A 22,571-nucleotide genomic window follows, 5' to 3' on the forward strand; every position below is an offset into this window, starting at 1 on the left:
GTTCAAAGAAGAGATGGGAGAAGACCCACTCCACCCCTTTGCAGAGGTAGGAGGTCCACAAGTGTTGCACATTGCACATATTTACAGACTTAAAAAAAAATCGATTAGTTGTGCTGATTTTTCCTCTACTTTCTTTGTCCTTAAAAATGCTATTTGTTGGGGGCAGAGCCAAGATGGCAGAGTAGAAAGATGCACATATGCTAGCTCTTCCCCCACAGCCCATAAAATACCTGTAAAAAATGACTGTCAACAAATTCTAGAGCAGCAGAAGCCACAGAACGACAGAGTGAAAGATATTTCTAGCCAAAAGTAACCTAGAAGGCCAACAGGAAAGATCTAGCCCATGGGACGCTGAGCGGAGTGGAGCCCAGCCCTGGCCATGTGGCACCGGGAGGAACAGGACCAGAATAGGCCTCCAGGGCAGAATTCCTACCAGCAGCAGAGGGTCTCAGATGCCTCAACCCACAAACACCAAAGAAAGCTTCAAAGGACAGTAAGAGGGCTTTCCCAACTGGGCAAGAGGGGACCAGGGTCCCCCCCAGCACTGGCCACAAGCGACAGCAGCAGTAGCAGTGTGGCAGCAGCAGGGCACATCCATTTGTGAAGCACTTGGCCTAAAGCCCCTGGGGGAATTGAGCAGCTGATCTAAACCTCAGCCCTGAGCATGATGTTGGGGGGAGGAGGAGTACTAGGGACCCTCCTCTTGACAAAGGATTCAGAAATCAAATAACTGGTTGGGAAAATGCCCAAAAAAAGGGGAAAATAAATAAGACCATAGAAGGTTACTTTCTTGGTGAACAGGTGTCCCCTTCCATCCTTTCGAATAAGGAAGAACAATACATACTGTCAGAGGAAGTCAAGGCTTCTGCCTCCAGAACCTCCAAAATGAATATGCAGTGGACTCAGGCCATGGAAGAGCTTGAAAAGCAAATCAGCAGCCTGCTAAAGGAGCCCCCAAAAAATGCTGAGGAAAATCATACCTTTAAAAATAGGTTAACTCAGTTGGGAAAGGAGGTCCAAAAAGCCAGTGATGAGAAGACTTTAAAAAGCAGAATTAGCCAAATGGAAAAGGAGGTTCAAAAGCTCACTGAAGAAAATAGTTCTTTAAAAGAGAGAATCCAGTTCAGTGAAGCTAATGACTATGAGATAAACCAAGAAGTTAGAAAACAAAACCAAAAGTTTGAAAAAAATAGAAGATAATGTGAAACATCTCACTGGAAAAACAACTGACCTGGAAAATAGATCCAGAAGAGACAATTTAAAAATTATGGGACTACCTGAAAGCCATGATAAAAAAAAAAGAGCCTAGACTTTATCTTTCATGAAATTATCAATGAAAACTGCCCTGATATTCTAGAACCAGGGGGCAAAATAAATATTGAAAGAATCCACTGATCACCTGCTGAAAGAGACCCCAAAAGAGAAACTCCTGGGAATATTGTGGCCAAATTTCAGAGTTCCCAGGTCAAGGAGAAAATATTGCAAGCAGCTAGAAAGAAACAATTTGAGTATTGTGGAAATACAATCAGGATAATACAGGATAAGTGGGTTTGGAATATGGTATTCCAGAAGTCAAAGGAACTGGGATTAAAACCAAGAATCACCTACCCAGCAAAACTGAATATAATACTCCAGGGGGAAAAATGGTTATTTAATGATATAGAGGACTTTCAAGCATTCTTGATGAAAAGACCAGAGCTGAGTAGAAAATTTGAGTTTCAAACATAAGAATCAAGAGAAGCATGAAAAGGTAAATAGGAAAGAGAAATCATAAGGGACTTTCTAAAACTGAACTGTTTACATTCCTACATGGAAAGATAAGATTTCTAACTCTTGAGACTTTTCTCAGTATTTGGGTAGGTGGAGGGATTATACACACTCACACACACACATGCACACACACACACATACACACACATATGGACACAGAATGTAGGTTGAGTTGAATCAGAAGGGATGATATCTGTAAAAAAATAAAATTAAAGGGTTAGAGAGGAATATATTGGGAAGAGAAAGGGAAAAATGGAATGGGGCATATTATCACTCGTAAAAGAGACAAGAAAAATCTTGTCCAATGGAGGAGAAAAGGGAAGAGGTAAGAGGGGAAAAGTGAAGCTTACTCTCTTCACATTTGGCTTATGGAGGGAATAACATGCTCACTCAGTTTGGTATGAAAACCTATCTTACACTACAGGAAAGTATGGGAGAAGGGGACAAGTGGGGTGAAGGGGATGATAGAAGGGACAGCAAATGGGAGAATGGAGTAACTAGAAGTAAACACTCTGGGGAAGGGACAAGGTCAAATGAGAGAATAGGAAAAAAAGGGGGACAGGGTAGGACAGAGGGCAATATAGTTAGTCTTACACAACATGACTGTTGTGGAAGTCTTTTGCAAAATGACATATATACAGCCTGTATTGAATTCCATGCCTTCTCAGTGGGGATAGGTGGGGAGGGAGGGAGGGAGAGAAGTTGGAATTCAAAGTATTAGAAATGAATATTGAGAATTATTATTGCATGTAACTGGGAAATAAGAAATACAGGTAATGGGGTATAGAAATCTATCTTGCCCTACAAGAGAGAAGATGAGGATAAGGGAAGGGTGGGGTGTGATAGAAGGGAGGGCTCACTGAGAGAAGGAGTAATCAGAATGCAAGGTGTTATGGGGTGAGGGGAGGAGAGAGATGGGGAGAAAAATTGGAACTCAAAATTTTGTGGAAATGAATGTCAAAATCTAAAAATAAATAAATACAACTACTAAAAATATGCTATTTGTTATATGTGAAGAATTTCTGGGAGGAGAAAAGAGATTGAGGAAAACTGATGATATTAAAAAGTAAAGACCAAGAATTTAAAAAACAAAAGAATGTTGTTAAGAGATTATAGACTAACATTCATAAGACATATTTTTAGATGAGGCCAATGTGGAAAATTTTTTTATTAGTAATCTTTGTTAAAAAGGAATTCTTGGGGAGAGTGGGGAAAAGATAAAAAAGAAAAAAATAATTTAAAAAAGTCAGTGAAGGGGGCAGCTAGATGGCGCTGTGGATAGAGCACTAGCCCTGGAGTTATGAGGACTGGAGTTCATATTTTGACCTTAGACACTTACTATCAATGTGACCCTGGGCAAGTCACTTAACGCCAATTGCCTAAAAAAGAAAAGTCAATGGTGATATTGTGTTTGCCTTACGTAAATCAGAAACACAACTGTGAGATCTTAGAAGTAACAGTGTTAACTACAGTGTTAAGTGTAGGCGTATACTCTTCCAGTTAGACTTATGCTGAAGACCCTAAATGTTGAGTCCTTATGGCAACTCCTCTGAGTAACCCCCTTGATCTGCCAAAGTAGATACAGTGAGGTGAGAAAAACAGCCTCAACCCAGAAAGAGACGGAGCCTGGGGAAGGTTGGAGGACAGTGCTCAACCATGTTACAGATAGAAAATAAATACAAAGTAATTTGGAGGTAACTGCTAATAATAGGGGGAAATCAGGAAAGGCCTATTCCAGAATATAGCAAATCAAGTCAATGCACATTTATTAAGTACTTATTATATGCCAGACAATATACTAAAAGAAAGGCAAAAACACATTCCCTGACCTGAAGGAGCTCACATTCTGTGGGGGAAGGTAACATGCAAATGAACAGGTACATACAGCATATAGAAAAAGCAATTGCAGAGAGAGGCACTACTTGCAAGTGAAGGGACTGGGACAAGCCACCTGCAGAAGAGATTTGAGCTGAGTCTTGAAGGAAGCCAGAGAAACTAAGAGGCAGAGGTCAGGAGGGAAAGCACTCAGGTTAGGGACAGCCAACTAAAGAAATAGGATAGGAGATGGACATATCATGTGTGAGGCATTGCAAGAAGGTCAATGTTGATAGAACAGATTCATTTTCTTCATTATAAGAGGAAGAATATGGGCTGGATGCAAATTCCTTATTGCCATGTTTCAATGGTGATCCTTCACTACTCTCCAACTCACAGTGGGTTTTATGTTTTTTGGCCTTCTTGGATAGATTTTTTTTTTTCCTTTAGTGAAAACTGGGAACCACTCACTTTTTTTGCTTTGAAAACAGAGTTTTAATTGATATATTTTCTACCTACATCACCTACATTTTCCCCATTATCCATGCTAACTCTCCCCCCACTCAACCACCCTGCCCAACCCTACGTATGTTTTCTTATATTTCTTCTTGGGGCAAATCGTGACTTCTTGTCTTTTTCAAAATAGTCCCTGCCCAATGTTTCAGAACCAATCCACATTCAAGAGCCTGGATGCCAGGCCCAGATCCCTTTTAGGTGGTCAAGCTATGCAAATGTTAGAAGCACTACCACTGTGAGAAAGGAGAACCTGTAAGAACCTCAATGTCAGTCCTTAGTCATGACTACCAACCTAGTGTTGCAGACAGAGGTGATCAGGAGAACCCCTGATTTGCTTGACTGGGGCACTTCCCATGGGCCTGGACACAGGTTCCTTGCTGAGGCACTTAACCCTTGCTTGGATGTCACAGTTGATGCCTGACTTCCCTAGTGACTAGGGTTGCTCTTTAATCTTAACTGTGGTGACTGGCTGAGTGGGAGGTGGGAGGTAGGAGATGGACTCCAATTGGAGAGATCTCTCCCCCTCAGGGGAAGATAGATCTGTAGAAATAGGCTTTCAACCTTTATACTTTGGGAATTGTTTATTCTTTCTACTGGACTTTGAAAGTGGTAGGGTAGGGAAAAATCTGGGAGAAGAGATTTCTTGCAGTGATAATAGTCACATACTGCACAAGTACTACTGGATGTATTTCCTGTCTCCAAAGTGAGATTTTAAGGTCCCTGAGGGAATGGAATAAATCTCATGTTTTAAGACTTTAATCTCTAACACTCTGGACTATGAGTTAAATTATGCTGATTACTGATTAAGTATGTATGATTCTGTCTAATGGCACTTGGCATTGATGTTACATCTACTGCCTTTAATGTTAAAGTGGATTTAATGTAAAAGACATTGTGAGATAATTACCTGTGATTTAAGGATAATTGTTTCCATTATATTAAGTGTGGATGTTATTATAATGTACACTTCAGATGTTAAGTGTAAGTCCAAGTAATTTTCCCATCCTTCTAAGCAAAAATTAACTGGAAAAAAATAATGAAAGATTTATTATTACTACTTTCCTTTTCAAGTATGTGGAAATTCTGCTGTATTATATAAAAGCCAATATGCATTTCCCCTGTTTTATACAATGATAATAATTGCAGTAATTGACAGAGTTAGAGTCAGAAATATCCAGAAGTTCTCATCTTAGCTCACTGAATTATTCTGCCTATCCACTAGAATATATAGAATTTTAAAAGATACTTCTTGAATTTACCCAACTTAAAATGTCTTCAAAGCAATCAATCTGTTCTTGATATGAGGCTCAAATCTTGAATGTTTTAGGACTATATTTATAAAATCTTACCTTCTGAATTCTAGGTGTGCCAAACAAAAATTAACATTAAGAAAGATGTGCTAGCTCACATCTGCATAAACTAAATTCACCTAAACTTTTTTATGTTTTATATATTTTACATCACTGATATTTCCAATAACCCTGTTCCCTTTCTCTGCCCACAGAACCCTCCCTCATAACAGAAACAATAAACATAATTGATGTCAGTTTGTTATGTTTGGCAGCATGTGCAACATTCTGCATCCATAGCCTCTGTCACTTCTCTGTTGAGAAGAGGGAAATACAAGTTTCATTAGTCCTCAGAATTGGTTGGTTAACAGATTAATATGAATTATGATTTTAAAAAATATTATTGAGGTCACTATAGATACTGTTTTCTTGGAGCTGCTTCTGCTCTTTAGTATCAATCTGTACAGGATCCCAAGATGCTCTGCATTTTTCATATTTGCTTTTTCCCCATTCCCCATGCCCTTTATTTGAACATCAATGTTATTCCCAGAGTTAGTTTCCCTCCCATCCCTCACACCCAGTGATCTTTCCCTTGTAATAATTTTTTTAAAAGATAGCAGCTCTTAAACAAAACCATGTCAGCCTATAAAAAATTCTACACTCCTACCATTTGTACAGTGAATTGAGGGAGGTGAATTTCTTTATCTACTTTTTCTGGCCAAGACGAGTCATTACCTAGCATTTGGTAGCATTACCTAGCATTTGGCTTTATTTTAGTGTTTTCATGTAGTTATTTTGTGTACTGTTTATGTATTTGTATGCCATTTTTCTGGTTCTGCTTATTTTACTCTGAATCAATTCATACAAGTCTTTCCATCTTTCTCTGAATTCCTCATATTTATCTTTTTTTAAATTATATTTATGTACCATAATTTGCTCAGTAATTCCCCAGTCATTAAGCACTTAGTTCATAGTTCCTTGCTACCATAAAAAGCTCTGTTGTGAATCTTTGGTATATATTGTATCTTGTGTGTCTTACTTTCTTGAGACATATGTTCAGTCGTGGTAATGCTGAGACAAAGCGTATTAACAATCTACTCACTTTTTTCATATAATCCCTAATTGTTTTCCAGAATGGTTAAATCAATTCATAGTTCCACCACAACTCACTAATGTACCCATCAGCGTTTAGGACTTACTGCTGTCTTTTCTCATCTTTGCCAATTTAATGGTTGTAAAATGAAACTTGTTTATTTTGATTTGTCTTTCTTTTATTATTACCAGTTTGCAACATTTTTCCAGATCATGGTTTATACTATTTAATGAAAACTATTTGTTATTGGTGTGTGGTACTAGTGATGCCAGTGTTACCAGTGCAGGTGTGTAATTCCTACTTTTGGGGAGACCGAGGTTGGTGAACCTATTGAAATGGGGAGTTCTAAGCTGCAGGGGATTAAGCAGATCAGATGTTTGCACTGAACCTGTCTCAATGACGGTGAGCCCTGCAGCAGTATTAGCAAGGAGAGCAGGCTGCCTGCTTTAGGATGGGTGAACTGGCTCACGCTGGGAAGACAGGAGATCAAACTGTCCATGCTGATTAGTAATGGGACTGCGCCTGTGAGTAACTGCTAGCCTAGGTAAGAAGAGAAGGAGGAGAAAGGTGAAGGGGAGAGGAAAAAGGAAAGAATCAGAAAAAGGAAACTATTTGTTCATAGTCTTGCCCCACCTCCCCAAGTCCCCTTCACTGAATTCTCTCTTCCTTCAAGAAACAGCTCAAGCACCGCTTTCTATGAAGCCTCTCCTGAGGCCTCCAATGACTCTCTCCCTAACTACCTTGTATTTATTTGTAATTATTGTCTCTATTTTGTATATACTCATATAATTATTATTTTTTTTTTGTTTTCCCTCATTAGACTGTAAGTTCCTTAAGAGTAGAGTGAAGTCAGGATTTTTTGCCAAGCTCTTTTAAAACATCCCTCTATAACAACTTAATTAAGATCATTAAACCAAATTCTGAATGGGAAAACCAACAAGGAATCATAGTGAGTCATTTTTCCAGCCCAGGAAAATTTAGGAAGATAGAAAGGTCTGTAGATACTGGGGTGAGGCCTGGCTAGGACCATGACACGGACGAAGCAGCACCAGTCTGGGGCTGTGCTGGTGGTGGCAGCACTGGTCAGATCTCAGGGGACTTCTCTGCTAGCACTGATCACAGTACGGGGTGCTATTTGGCAGCTGTTACCTGTTACACATATTTTTTAAAAAGGCAAAAAATAGCATCCTTTTTTCTTAAATGCAGGAGTCAAAATCAGATTAATTTTGTTACTCATCAAAGGCATATTTTAGCTAAATTGTAACCTTGATAATTTACATAAATATATGTATATATTTTTATAGTATATACATAAATATATAGTTGTAGGAGATATTAGAATGCAGTCTTTCCATCACAATTAAATTTCAAAGTAATTTAATTATGGCAGTGCATAAAGCTATTGTACATTTAAAATGATAACCATTAAGACATTAATACAGGTTAATTACAAAGACAAATTTATAAAAAAAGGATAAAATTTTTCTTCTAAAGAATTCTTTAAAAAGTGTTAGTCAATTAAAACTGAAATGTGAAACAATAAAGTTAAAGCAAACTAATTCTGTATTAATTTCTCAACAGAAGCATTTGTCCTATAAATGTTTAATTTCCTTAAAGAAGTCATATTTTACTCACAGTCATTTCCAAAAATATTCACAAAATGTAACTTGAGTCAACACCCAGTGTTCAAGTCTGCAAAGAAGATCTGAGCAGGAAAATTGTGCTAAATCACTAGAGTTTATCTTTCAATGTTTGAGTAACAGTGGTGCTGAGAGTCAAGACTTTGAACCTTCACTTTCTGGTAATTTTCCAAGAGCATTCTTTCACTTGTTTTTCTTTCCTTTTATAGAGTTTTCTTCTTCTAATTCTAGTAATCCTTGTGTAGTCTTTCAGGATCAACAACAATAAATTTAAAAAAGGACTTGGGTGCAGGGTTCAGTGAATCATGATATCACTACTTCTAACGGGCTCTGAAAGGTTTGTGAAGTACTTTACAAATGTTTCATTTGATCCTCACAACAGCCTGGAAAGGTAGGTGCTACCGTTATCCTCATTTGACGATGAAGGGTTAAATGACTTGCCAGGGAGAATCATACAACTAGTAAATGTCTGAGGTCGTATCTGAATTCTTTTCTAGGCTTAGCCCTTTATTCATCACATCACTTACCTGCCTAATATTGATAATAAGTGCTTGTGTTTCATCCTGTACCTTGTTCCCCTCTTTTCCTTTTCTCTTTTTGTGCCCCTACAAATTAATTTGCATTTATTTTCTGGTCTTCATGTTTTATTACCTGCTGTACAATGTAAGCTCCCTGAAGGCGGGGGCCATTTTGTTTTTGTCTCTGTATCACTAACAACTGGCACAAGACTTGGCATACAGTAAGTGCTTTAGTAGATTCTTGTGGAACTGAATTTAATTTCTTTCTTCATTATTTCCCTTTTCCTACTCTGCCTTTTACTATGCACTAAGCTGGCAAAACCATTACTAGCATTCAGAAGTATTATTTTGTCTCCTTAGTAATCTGTTGGCTTTAGAAAGTTCCTAACCCTCTTTTCTCTTCCTCTCTAGAACCAATATTAAAAAAATTCTAACTACAACTCTATGATGTTAAAGTGACTAGATAGGTAGCTGCTAATAATCAATAACAAATTCTCATGGGGGTCCATTGATATTTGTCCTCCAATATTTACCAACAGAGCAAGGAAACTCCAACACAACATAACGGGAATCAAAAGCCACTTTTTAACAGACAACAAAAATACATTCTTAGCCATATTTAAAAGTATTGTTTTTATTTTTCATTTCCTGTTTAACAAATTTATTTACAAATATGGATTTTAACTATGATAGCAAGTGCATTTGATTTTATTGATTTTTGTTTTTTATATAATTTTTTTTGTTTTTATATAATCTCCATTTCCAAATATAGAGTTCCTTGCTGAACACCCTACAAGTCATCTCTTATAATAAAAGAGACTAAAAAAGCGGTTCAGCAAACACAACAAATACATTAACTAAATCGTGTAATATGTGCAATATGTAATACCCAGAATTTCTGAACCTGTAGAGGGAGAGCGGTGAATTTTCTTAACTCTTCTCAAGTGACAGATCTAGGCATTATAATTGTAGACTGTTCTGATTTTGTTGTTCTTTCCATGGATATTGGTATAGCAAATTCATTGTTACGAATGAGAAACAACTGCTATGGTGGAAGCTCATTTCTAGTCACAGCCTAGTTACTTACTGGGTGCGTGATCTTGTGTCCAGTTCATGCTTGAGTTTCCTTATTAATAAAATGAGGGGGTTGGATTATACAATCTCCAGGGTCCTTTCCAATTCTATAAAAATTTCTCAAAGCACTTGCTATGATTAGCTACAACACAGAAAAGCAGGTGAAAATGAACTGACAGAAAAATAAAAAACTTACCAAACTATTTTTTTCCTTTTCATTTAGAGAGTAAATTGAAATTAAATTTATGGATATATCATAGTTCTGGTATCACAGGGCCACCAGAACAATTTATACTTCTGAGGCAAGCATGAGTTCCTTCACCACAAAAATGATTAGACTAATAAGCAATGATTGGTGAGTTCTTATTTTTCTTATTTGATTGTTTTAGGCACGTCTATCTGTGACCCTGTCTGAGGTTTCCTTGGCAGAGATACTGGAGTGCTTTGCCATTTCCTTCTGCAGCTCATTTGACAGATGAAGAAACCAAGACAAACAAGGTGAAATGACTTGTCCAGGGTCCCACAGCTAGGAAGTGTTTGAGGCCAGACTTGACCTCCGGAAGATGAGTCATTCTGACTCTATCCACTACCTATGGGTTCATTTAATGTCATGTGGTTTAAAAATAACAACTCAGAAACAAAAAACTCAACTTCAGTTGTTTTAGAAATTTCTTTTACATCAAGTTAAAAAGCTATAGGATTCTTCACAGCAGAGCCTAATCCATAAAAGCATCGTATTGCTGTTGAGGACGTGATTCTGTTTACTTAGTGCTGCTGTGCAGACCAACCTTGATCCAGGACATGGATTAATCAATAAGAGGAGTGGCCTATTGGCATCAGAGCATTAGAGGGAGAAGATGCTGCTGTACTAGCTCACTCCTGATCTTCCATCAGCTTGTCATTAGAAAGTAGGCATCCTGCATGAGATGTAACACATAGAGTGTAATATTTGTAAACTATTTCATTTGATTAAAGATTTTTTTAGTGCATACCTTGAAATTGTGAATTATAGTAAGTTAATTAATTTCCATAAATAAAAAGCACTAACATCTAGAATCAGAGATGAGACAGACTCAGGGTCGATACTAAAAACTATTTATCTTCAAAGATGCAATACCTTTGGAACTTAAAAATCATTAAACTAAAGGTAAAAACTCTGAAGAGGTGCTGAAATGACTACTGTGACTATTGGTAAGGTTCTCCCACATAGATTCCTTGTATAAAGAGAGACTGGTAGAAAAAGCACTAGATGTAGAGAAAGATCTGGGCCTAAACTGTGTGTGTGTTTGTCCTTTGTTGCCCAAGAAGAGCGTGCCATCAGAGAAATGATGACATGACTTGCACTTGACTTTGTTTTGAGTGAGAGAGGGTTGTGCAGGTCACCAGCCTCACTACTCCAGAGCCATCTGAATCCAGTGACTGGAGATGACCCAGGATGACGCAATTGGGGTTATAAGTGACTTGCCCAAGGTCACACAGCTAGTGAGTGTCAAGTGTCTGAGGTGAGATTTGAACTCAGGTTCTCCTGACTCCTGCACTGGTGCTCTATCCACTGCACCACCTAGCTGCCCCAGGCCTAAACTATCAAATAGGGAAAATAATACTTGCACTACTCACCTGTCAGGATTGTTGAGAGGAAAATACAAAGCAATATATACATGTGCAGTATCACTCATATATTATGCCCATTTGTTTTTACAAGAGAGTCCTGACTATGCATGTGATTTTTTTATGATGAAACTTTGAACAGAAAGGAAGTTATGAGTAAAGTGAGATACATATATTGTAAAGAGCCAGGCCTCATTTTTAAAATTTTTTCATTAAAATGTTTAACACCTCTGTAAATAGAATCCAAAAGATTTAAGATTTTTAATGTCAATACATGCCACTGTATTTGTGGCTTCCTTTTGGTTCAAAATTTCACTGTAAAAGATTATAAACGCATATTTGCATCCATATTTCTTCCTAAGAAAGGGGCATAGTGAGGCTAACATGCTAAAATAGCTACATCTGTGGCTCATATCTACATATATGGTGATCTGCACATTTCTCAATTCCATGAGGTAAGTAGTGCAAAAAATTTTTTTTAATCTTCACATATTAAAAAAAAAGTTTTACTAAGGAGAAAATCAACCCTAAAGCATACTTGCAAAATATCCCCCAAAAGGATTGGTTTCACAACAGTTATGAACTTTTAATTTCTTAAAAGTTGGAAATTTTTGACTTAAGGGAACATGTCAAATAGCTACTAGAAGTTTTGTTTTGTACAAAACTATGCATTTGGGAGGCAGCATGGCATCACAGAAAAGATGGCTACATATGGAATCAGGGGACCTAGGTTTCAATACTGGCTCTGCAAACTTACTACTTGGGTAAGTCTTTTGACCTTAGTTTTCTCATCTCAACAGTGATTGACTGGACTGAGGTGGCATCTCAAAGTTGTTTTAATTTTCATGTATCCTATTAGGGAATTTCAGCAATTTTAAGTGATTATTTACATGTTGTGTTTCCTCTTCCAAAAATTGTTTGTTCTTATAGAATCACAAAATTATAGCTTATCTATTGACCATGTCCACTGGGGAGACAGTATTCCTTCTTTAAATTTTGATCAGTTCGTTATATGAATGTATATTAGACTTGCATATGACCTATTAACTACAAACTTTTTGACTTTTTCTTTTGGCTCACTAATCCTGATACTGTGTTTAAACTCTTGAGACAGTTAATACAAGCAAGACAAGACCCATATATTTTAAAAATTCATATTAGCACTATTTTTAACAATAAAAAGATGGAAATAAAGTATGCTTCAAATGATTCTAGAATAGCTGAACAAGTTATAGTGTATGAATTTAATGGAATATTATTGCACTGAAAGAAAGGAGTATCTTCACCAAGAAAACCCCAAATGGTATCATGGAGAGTCAGACATGACTGAAATGACTGAACACCACCATCAACAGGTCTAACTATTTCACTCCCCTACACAGAAAGATTTAAAGGCTTTTCTAGAATTCAATACAAGCTCCACTTCTGGGTATTTAAAACACTTCAAAATTAGTGAGGTTTTAAAAAAATGTGCATCTTTGATAGGCATTCATTCTCTCAAACTCCTGAATTTATCACATAGATAACACATATATAATAATCTCTTACAATTTCCATTTTTCTTTTCATTGTGATTCCTCTCATTTTGGTAATCTGAGTTTTGTTTGTTTTTGTTAAAGTTACTGTTTATAATTTTAATGATATTTTTAAAAATAGCTCTTGATTTCATTGTTATCCATTTTGTTAATTCTGTGATTTTTATAATTCCCATTCTGCTTTCTTTTGATGTATAAAAACGTTATGTTTGGTGTTTAAATTATCTCTAACTACATCCCATGGATTTTGACATCTGTATTAAATGTAAGATAATTTATTAGTGTTTTCTTTTTAGAGAAATGAGACCTTTATCCGAGAAATTTGCTACAAAATTTTTTTCAGTTATCATTACCAACTATATTTCCCTCCATCCTATTCCCCCTACCTCTATTTATTCTATTCTCTCTTTTTCTCTCTCTCACCCTGTCCCTTCTCAACTGTTTTGCTTCTGATTACCCCTTCTCTCAATCTGCCCTCCCTTCTATCACTTCCTCCCTCCCCCCCTTCTCTTATCCCCTCTCCCTTCTATTTTCCTGTAGAGTAAGATAGATTTTTGTCCCCCATTGCCTGTGTTTCTTATATCTCAGTTACATGTAAAAACAATTTTGAATATTTGTTTTTGAAATTGAGTTCCAAATTCTCTCCCTTCCTCCCTCCCCATCCACCCTCATTGAGAGGACAAACAATTTGATAGAGGTTATATATGTGTAGTTATGCAAAACACTTCCATAATAGTCATGTTGTAGAAGACTAACTACATTTCCCTCCATCCTATCCCACCTCCACTGTCATTTATTCTACTCTCTCCTTTCACTCTGTCCCTCCTTAAAAGTGTTTGTTTCTGATTACCCCCTCCCTCAATCTGCCTTCCCTTCTTTTACCCATCCTCTCTCATCCCCTTCCCCCCTACGTTCCTGTAGGGTAAGATAGGTTTGCATACCCAATTGAGTGTGTATGTTATTTCCTCCTTAAGCCAAATCTGATGAGAGTAAGGTTCATTCTTTCCCTCTCACCTCCCTCCTCCTTCCTCTCCATTGTAAAAGCTTTTTCTTGCCTTTTTTATGTGAGATAATTTACCCAATTCTACCTTTCCCTTTCTCTTTTTCCCAGTACACTCCTCTCTCACACCCCTAAATTTTATTTTTTAGATATCATCCCTTCATATTCAACTCACCCTGTGCCCTCTGTCTCTATATATTCCCTCCAACTACCCTAATACTGAAAGGTCTCATGAGTTACAAATATTATCTTTCCATGTAGGAATGTAAACAGTTCAACTTCAGTAAGTCATTTGTGATTTCTCTTTCCTGTTTACCTTTTCATGCTTCTCTTGAGTCTTGTATTTGAAAGTAAAATTTTCTATTTAGCTCTGGTCTTTTCTCAAGAATGCATTAAATTCCTCTACCTCACTGAATATCAGTTTTTTCCCTTCATGGATCACACTTAGTTTTGCTGGGTAGGTAATTCTTGGTTTTAATCCTAGCTCCTTTGACCTCTGGAATATTACATCCCAAGCCCTCCAATCCCTTAATGTAGAAACTGCTAAATGTTGTGTTATCTTGATTGTAATTTTTAAATTTGTTTTATTGTTTCTTTATGACTGCTTGCAATATTTTCTTCTTGATGTAGGAACTATGGAATTTGGCTATAATAATATTCCTGAGAGTTTTCATTTTGGGATCTTTTTCAGGAGGTGATTGGTGGATTCTTTCAATTTCTGTTTTACCCTCTAGTTCTAGAACATCAGGGCAGTTTTCCTTCATAATTTCTTGAGAGATGATATCTAGGGTCTTTTTTGATCATGGCTTTCAGGCAGTACAATAATAATTTATTATTGTTTTTGCTTCAGATTTCCATGTTGACCTATGCCTTTTCATCAGGTGATCACTACTTTTGTCTAGATTATTGAATTATGTTCTGGAAATAAAAAATACAAAATTTCTGCCTAAATTTACCTAGAATTTCTTTATGATTAAGAATATGATGAATTTTTGTGAACATTTCATTTAAACTTGGGAAAAAGAGGTATATTCCTTGATAATTATATTAAATTATAATCACATATATATATATAACAACTTAAGTCTCTGATTATTTTTGCTCTGAATTCCTTGATACTTTTCCCAAGTTCAATATGGCTGTTTCAGGTGATCAATTTTGCAAATCACAGCTGAAGCCCTAATCCAGGACAACACCATCTATTACCAAACCATCTAGCTCCCAATCCAACAACAAAAATATTTAATTAAGTTGCAAAAGATGTGTAAATAACACAAAAGGGATCAAGTAGTACAGCTGTCCTCTGGCCACTATATAAAAAAGGGTAATCCTATAGAGGCCCCATTGGGAACAGTCTAATTCCTCCTTTACTAACAACCCAGTTTCACAATTCCACAAATTCGTACATACATATGTACAAACACTACATACAGACACATATATTGTTCAGTGAGCTTTTGAACCTCCTTTTCCAGTTGGCTAATTCTGCCTTTGAAAGCATTCTTCTCCTCATTGGCTTTTTGAACCTCTTTTGCCAGTTGTTAACCTATTTTTCAAGGTGTTATTTTCTTCAGCATTTTTTTGGGTCTCCTTTAGCAAGGTGTTGACCTGCTGTTCATGCTTTTCTTGCATCTCTCTCATTTCTCTTCCCAGTTTTTCCTCCACCTCTCTTACTTGATTTTCAAAATCTTTTTTGAGCTCTTCCATGGCCTGAGCCCCTTGAATATTTAATTTGGATGTTTGGGATACAGGAGCCATGACTTCTATGCCTTTCCCTGATGGTAAGCATTGTTCTTCCTCATCAGAAAGGATGGGAGGAGATATCTGTTCACCAAGAAAGTAACCTTCTGTGGTCTTATTTTTTTTTTCCCTTTTCTGGGCATTTTCCCAGACAGTTACTTGACTTCTGAGTTTCCTCTCCACACCCACCTTGTCTCCAGATCAGCCCAGCTAGTGCTTGGGGGCTGAGATTCAAATGCTGCTTCCCAGCTTCAGGGCTTTTGGTGGGGGCGGGGCTGTTATTCAGTGTGACATTAAGTTCAGGTGCTCAGGTGGGGGCAGGGCCGCCACAGAGGGCTCAGTTCCCTCAGGGGGTTTATGCTGACACCTTCAACAATGGATCTGAGCTCCTGCCTGCTTTGGGAGCCCTTGTCTGCTGCTGCCTCTCGAGGGGGCTTGAGTTATGGAGACACCCCACTCCCCTCTCGGCAAGCTGAAAAGACCCTCTCACTGACCTTTGGTGCCTGTGGGTGGAGGGACCTGCGTGGCCCCTGGAGATTCTGTCCCTGAAGCCTGCTGGGATCTGCTCTTCTCAGTGCCGTGCAGCCAAGGCAAGGCTGGGCTCTGCTCCAAGGCCAGTGTGCGAAGGACCTTTCGTGTCAGTTTTTCAGGTCTCTCTGGAACAGGTATCTCCTCCACTCTGTTGTTCTGTGGCTTCTGCTGCTCCGGAATTTGTTGGAAGTTCTTCTTTGCGGGTATTTTATGGGCTGTGGGTTTGGAGCTAGCATATGTGTATCTTTCTACTCTGCCATCTTGGCTCCTCCCCAGACACATATATTGTTTAACATAGTCTGTAATTTTTTCCTTGATTTTTTTTGAAGTCTACTAATATTCATTTTATGTATATATTTCTTAGTTATAATATTGTAAGCTTTTTGGTGTATATATATATATATATATATATATGTATAAAATTATGTGTTTACCATGTTTTTATGCAAAGTACTCCTTATCTCAGAAGATACTTTCCATATTTTAAATCAGTTTTGTTACATGTACATTCCACATGTTAGTAGAATGACAGTCACTTCAGAACATAGGACTCATAAGATGATAAAAAGCTTAAGACTCAGTGCCATATGCATTATGCATTTCTGTAGGAGTGTCTCAGGATTGGCCAAAATCTGCTGACTTTTATGGCAGATTGGATTCTGTGAAACTTCTTGCTTCAACTCTGGGATCAGGATTCTTTTTGGACTCCATGACCAGACCAGACCATGTGTTCACCATTCCATCTCCCTGCTCCAAATGTAGACTGCAGCTGTCCCCCTCCATCACTGTACAATCAAGAAGCCGCTTTTTTTACTCCAGTTCTTTTTCCATGAAGTGTTCCCCTTCTCTTCTTTCTTCCAAGTCTGTGCAGACTCATGTGATCCTCTGTCCAGGTACAAATAAGTACCCATGTGAATCTAATGTCCTGGTACTTTCTCTAATAAATAGCAGTTCACTTGTCTCATTACTGTGGGCTCAAGTTGTGCCAGGGCTCCCATTAAGGGAAGAAGTACAGCCTGCTCATATTATGTGTATGTGAATGCTCAATTAATTTGCCATTTTGTCAACAGAGTCAGTCACTAAATATTTATTAAGCACTTACTGTGTTAAAGGTTAAGAACACAAAGAAAGGTAAAAAGGCAATCCTTGTTTTCTAGAAGTTCATAGTCTAATGAACATAGTGAATACCTGGTGTAGGAACCCTCTCCTCCAATTCAGTCTATCTGTAATTTAGTAAGTAAGTTCTAGGGAACTGCCTAAGGCACAGAGAATTATAGTGGCAAGCCCAGAATTACACAGCTAGAAAATAGCAGAAATGAGATTGGAAATTAAGTGTGTCTATTTCTACTTAAAACAGTGCTCTATTCCTATACCTCAAATGCACAAACACATATATTGTTCAACACTATTCAAATCTATAACTTCTTTTTCCTTGATTGTAATATTGTAAGTTTTCCATTTGTAAATTACTGTATTATTTGAAATGTATATACATATATATGTGTGTGTATATGCACATACATATAATGTTTTTAAGCACAGTAAAATATTTCTGTTTACCTCTGCAGATGCTTTCATACTTGAAATCCATTTTGTTATGTATCTTCAATACAACTCAAGATTTTCTTGACCTTTCTGTAGTATGCTTAATTTTAATTTAATTCAATTTCAATTTAATTTAAATTGGACTTTCAATTTAAATGTGTAGCTCTTTTTATATTAGACTCACTTATATATTCATCAAACATTTATTATAAGCCTATTATAGATAAAACATGTTGCCCACCTGCTGATAGGGAGATGACAGACTCAAACATGAAACGTGAGACATATTTTTTGGAGATGGCCTGTGGGGAAATTTGTTTTGCTTGACTATACATGTTTGTAATGGGTTTCATTTTTCTTGTTTTCTCAATGGGGTGGGGAAGGTGAGAAATTCAGTGGGAGAGAGGCAGATCTCTGAAAAACCAAAATTTAATTTAAAAAATAACCTTTTAGAGAGGCGGAGCCAAGATGGCGGAGTGAAAGCAACGACTCACCTAAGCTCCTGGAAAAACTCCTTTGGATATTTCTGGGGGGAGAGTCTGACCAGACTTTGGAGGTGTAGAATCCAGTGGGAGACGGACTTTGACAGATTCGGAGCCCAGGCTGGACTGGAAGGTCCACGGGAGGGATCTGTTCCGCGGGGGTAAGAGCCCGGCGCACAGCGCAGCGCGGTCGGCGCGGCAGGGCGGAGGCGACCGAGGGGCCCGAGAGTGGCGGGCGAGACCAGCGGAGCAGGAGATAAGCCAGGCCGAGCCAACGATATCAGCGCAACAGCCTTTGAAATCTTCAGCCTAAAGACGGGACTTCAGTGGGTCACTACTTGAACATCCAGAAGCTGGGATGCCGGAGTGATCAGTAAGTGCTCTCCCCTCCCCCCCGATGACCGTGAGGGAACCATAAAATTCTTCCCCAGATTGATCCTGGATCAGTGGGAGCAGCAGAAAGGGGCGAGTGGTCTCGTAACACCAGAGGCTGGAGAGGTGGCAAAGGGGGATTCTTCCTACCGTGGTGGAGGCTGTCTGGAGGGACAGACGACCCAGGGCAGAGAAAAATTCGCACTGAGACCCAAGCAAGCCTCAGCCCGGGAGACGAGCCCCAGGAGGGGCGGGAACACGAATTAGCCTCTAGGCGTGCCCCAGCCCTCCAGGGGAAAAGGGAAGACAATAGGGAAGCTGGGATCACCATCCCCCTGGACCTTGCCTTTGCCTCAGGCCAGCTGAGGAGATAGCCTGAGACCAGACCACACCTCCCACACACCTATCAAGCTAAACCCAGGGTTGATCTGGGAAACAACAACAACAACAAAAAAAAAAGCCTGCTTTTAGCCTAGACAAACATCAACTCAACTTAAAAGATCTGTATCTTCTGACTGAAAGAACCAAAAGCTACAACACTCAGCCAACATCATGAATCGGAAAAAGCAGACGAAAAGTGAAAAAACCATAGAATCTTTCTATGGGGATAAGGACCAAAACACAAACACCAAAGAGGTCAGAGCTGAGACTGTACTTCCATCTGAAACCTCAGATGGGACTATGAATTTCTCGCAAGCACAACTAGATTACCTGGAACGTCTGAAGAAGGATATAAAAGAAAAACTGGCCAGTGATTTTAAAACCATAAAAAAAGAATTCACTGATGAGAACATCAATCTGAAAAAGAAAATTGAAGAAATGGAAAAGGAAGTTCAAAAATTAACTGGAGAGAATAATTCCCTAAAAGGAAGAGTTAATCAAACGGAAAAGGAAACTCAAAACCTAATAGGGAAAATTGATCAGATGGAAAAGGAAACCCAAAACCTAACTGGGAAAATTGGTCGAATGGAAAAAGAAGTACAAAAATTAAATGGAGAAAATAGCTCCTTAAAGGGAAAAATTGGCCAGATGGAAAAGGAGATGCGAAAGCTAACTGAAGAAAACAATACGATCAAGATTAGAATTGGGCAAGTAGAAACTAATGACTCAATGAGGCAACAAGAGTCAGTCAAACAAAACCTAAAGAATGAAAAGATGGAAGAAAATCTAAAATATTTAATTGGAAAAACAACTGACCTGGAAAATAGATCCAGGAGAGAAAATCTAAGAATTATTGGCCTGCCAGAAACCCATGATGAAGAAAAGAGTCTGGACAATATCTTCCAGGAAATCATCAAGGAAAACTGCCCAGAAGTACTAGACTCAGAGGGCAAAATAGTCATCGAAAGAATCCACCGTTCCCCACCGGAAAGGGATCCCAAACTCAAAACCCCAAGAAATATAGTTGCCAAATTCCAGAGCTATCAAGTGAAGGAGAAAATACTACAAGCAGCCAGAAAGAAACAATTTAAATATCAAGGTCACACAGTCAGGATCACACAGGACCTTGCAGCTTCTACATTAAAAGATCGAAAGAATTGGAACCCAATATTCCGTAAGGCAAAGGAGTTGGGACTCCAACCGAGGATCAACTACCCAGCAAAGTTCAGCATAACATTTCAGGCAAGGAGAAAGTCATTCAACGAAATAAGGGATTTCCAGAGCTTCCTGACCAAAAAATAACCTTTTAGATTTATAACACTGTGCTAAGAGTTATGAAAATATAAAATTTTAATGTATCTGTTATAGCCAACATAGTTCTGTAATTTTTGTCTTTTTGTGGGGGAAATCATTCCATTTATACTTAATGATAAAATTGCTTGGTTTTCTTATCTTGTACTATTCTTTTTTGAACTGTTGTTTTGCTAAAAGTTTAAACAAATAGTCTTATTTTTCTATTTATGTAACTAAGCCAAATATAACCAGATTTAAAAAACCACAGTTTCCACATATACTACAAAATTAGTAAATATTTCTAAAACCTGACACCTACCCTCACCCACTCTGTCAAGCACAGATTCACCTGGAAATTGCAACACACTCTCTCCTAGTCCTTTTCACTATATTTTCCCTTTTTTTCCCCTTTGCTACTATGAAATACTATTTTATTTCTTGATATCTAAAGGATCCATGATTTTGTTAATGTTGATATTCCATCTATGATTGTAGATTGAAACTTCCTTTGCATCTTAGTAAATTGTTTTTATAAATTGCTGTGGAAAAAGGAAAAATACCTGATAATTCATTTTTTTTCCCAGAAAAATCTGGCAAAATTTTTATTGACTTTTAAAAAACTTAGATTTTTCTACCCAGCTGCTTAAAAGATTTTTCCTTTATAGATATAATTTATAAGTTCATGATGATATTCCTGGTAAAATGAATTTTAACTTTCTCCTTACTGAGTCCTTTCTATTTGTGGAACATCACTGTTTTTGATAGGTCTGGGAAATTTTTTTTTTTAAACTCCTCAAACGGTGTAAGGGTTATTTAAATGGGAAGATATTTTTAATAGGCCCATGTGACCTTCCTAGGTCACTTGGAAGCTTGAGTCACATGAGTCTGTGGTGGGAGGAGTTTGCTGAATAGGTAGAAAAGGAAGGATGGAACAGGAAGAGGTGGAACTGAGAGGAAATTGGTCAGAGTCTAGTCAGAGCTAGGAAAGATGCAGGCAAGCAGGCAGCTGGCTAGCATGAGTAAAAGAGTTTGTAATTTTGTTTAAGGAGGCCTGTTTGTGATTTGTTTAATGGAGCTAGTTTATAGGAAGTCTAGCAGGGGGAAGGCTTGGGGATGATGTTGTTCTCTGCATTGTCACTGTGTATGGATTTTTGTTACTATGGTGGATTTGGCTTTCTGGTATCTCTATAGATGTTTTGGTTCTGTCTTCTGTGTGAAGAATCTGTTGTATTTCTGGATTCAGAATTGTGCTGGGATATTCATGGCCGCCGTAGGCACTGTGAATATCACAGTGATGCTGCAAATGGTGATCAGATGTGCATCTCTTTTTTTATATTTTCTAGGGCCCAAATAATTCTAAGGTTTGCTTTCCTTGAACTGCTATTAAATTGTCACGTAAAATTGCAAATTTCACCTCCATTCCTTCTTCAGGTTTTTCTGCCATTCCAACAGTACTATCATTATTTTCTCTATTCCATTAATCCTACTTCTGTAGGAGTCTTCTGAAATGTCTAGATTTGTTATACATATTTTCCATCATTATAGGCTTTCTCATTTTTTTTCTGGAAATCTTCTGGCTCTATTTGGTCATTTAATTTTTCTTGTTATTCTTAAAAATAAATTTGATTTCTCATTTTAATTCTCTTAGTATGTCTGATCTTCTTTTGAGCATGTCTCTCAGGATTTCTTGTGTCATCTCTGATGGAATTTTTAACAACTAGTTCACTGTGTGCTTCTGGAGCCTTTTCCTTTGTTTCCCTTGAAGGTACACACATATATGTATATATAACACATATATGTATATATATAATATAATAATTATTATTATTACATAGAAGCTTTTTGTTGGTTTACTCATCCTCTTTTAGTTTTCCAGTTCTATTTTTAAAGGCAACTTCAAGGAATCTGCCTCTCTTGCCTCCTTCCTAAAAAATACTCAAGATAATTTTCAGTGTGACATAGCAGTTATTACCATCAAGAGCCTCTTTCTTCTCTATTCCCCAGGTACCCATTGTCTTCATAGTGTTCAAAGTCACTACGTCTGAGGTATTCCAGGCTCAAAAATTACCACTAAATTCCTTTCCCCTAAAATGGTAGGTTTTAGGAAACATGATAACAAGGTTAAAGTAATTAAGGTGTGTGTGTGTGTGTGTGTGTGTGTGTGTGTGTGTGTGTGTGTGTGTGTGTGTGTGTAAAAGGTTTGTTCTTCTTGGAGGTGAGGTTTTTTTAGAGAAGCTTGATTACCCAAATGAATTTGTAATTGGTAGAGTCTGACAATGGGGTCATGGGGCTAACTTTTTTTTTCCCCAAACTTTAAGTACAGGGTCTACTGTTGGCCCAGTTCTACTACTGATCAGCATAGGAGCTTA

At 37.7% G+C, this 22,571-nt stretch overlaps 2 protein-coding genes across 7 annotated transcripts in view; one reads left to right on the forward strand and one right to left on the reverse strand.

Annotated features, from left to right (window-relative positions):
* The window catches only part of LOC140511854 (uncharacterized), a 77,730-nt gene that overhangs the window by 46,101 nt on the left and 9,058 nt on the right, over positions 1-22,571 (reverse strand). For 4 of the 6 annotated variants that reach the window (XM_072621077.1, XM_072621074.1, XM_072621078.1 and 1 more), the window contains exons 1-2: positions 8,119-8,207; positions 5,009-5,124 (exon numbers count right to left, since the gene is read on the reverse strand). The exons of 1 other annotated variant lie outside the window; for it this stretch is intronic. In XM_072621077.1, the coding sequence (XP_072477178.1) occupies positions 5,009-5,035 (27 nt within the window). In that variant the 5' untranslated portion in view covers positions 5,036-5,124; positions 8,119-8,207. Of the gene's footprint in view, positions 1-5,008; positions 5,125-8,118; positions 8,213-22,571 lie in introns of those variants that run through there. One more of the 6 variants, XM_072621075.1, reaches the window with a different exon arrangement.
* LOC140511855 (uncharacterized) lies at positions 8,226-20,281 on the forward strand. Its single transcript, XM_072621080.1, has 4 exons — positions 8,226-8,284; positions 8,369-8,514; positions 10,105-10,213; positions 18,128-20,281. Exon 4 carries the CDS (start codon positions 19,081-19,083, stop codon positions 20,209-20,211), a length of 1,131 nt encoding a protein of 376 aa, XP_072477181.1. The 5' UTR covers positions 8,226-8,284; positions 8,369-8,514; positions 10,105-10,213; positions 18,128-19,080; the 3' UTR covers positions 20,212-20,281.

This window comes from Notamacropus eugenii, chromosome 6 (genome assembly GCF_028372415.1).
Source record: "Notamacropus eugenii isolate mMacEug1 chromosome 6, mMacEug1.pri_v2, whole genome shotgun sequence".
NCBI lineage: Eukaryota > Metazoa > Chordata > Mammalia > Diprotodontia > Macropodidae > Notamacropus > Notamacropus eugenii.

What these genes read in the sequence shown, in the direction of transcription:
- LOC140511855 (XM_072621080.1), top strand. Translation starts at nt 19,081, where the DNA reads ATGAATCGGAAAAAGCAGACGAAAAGTGAAAAAACCATAGAATCTTTC.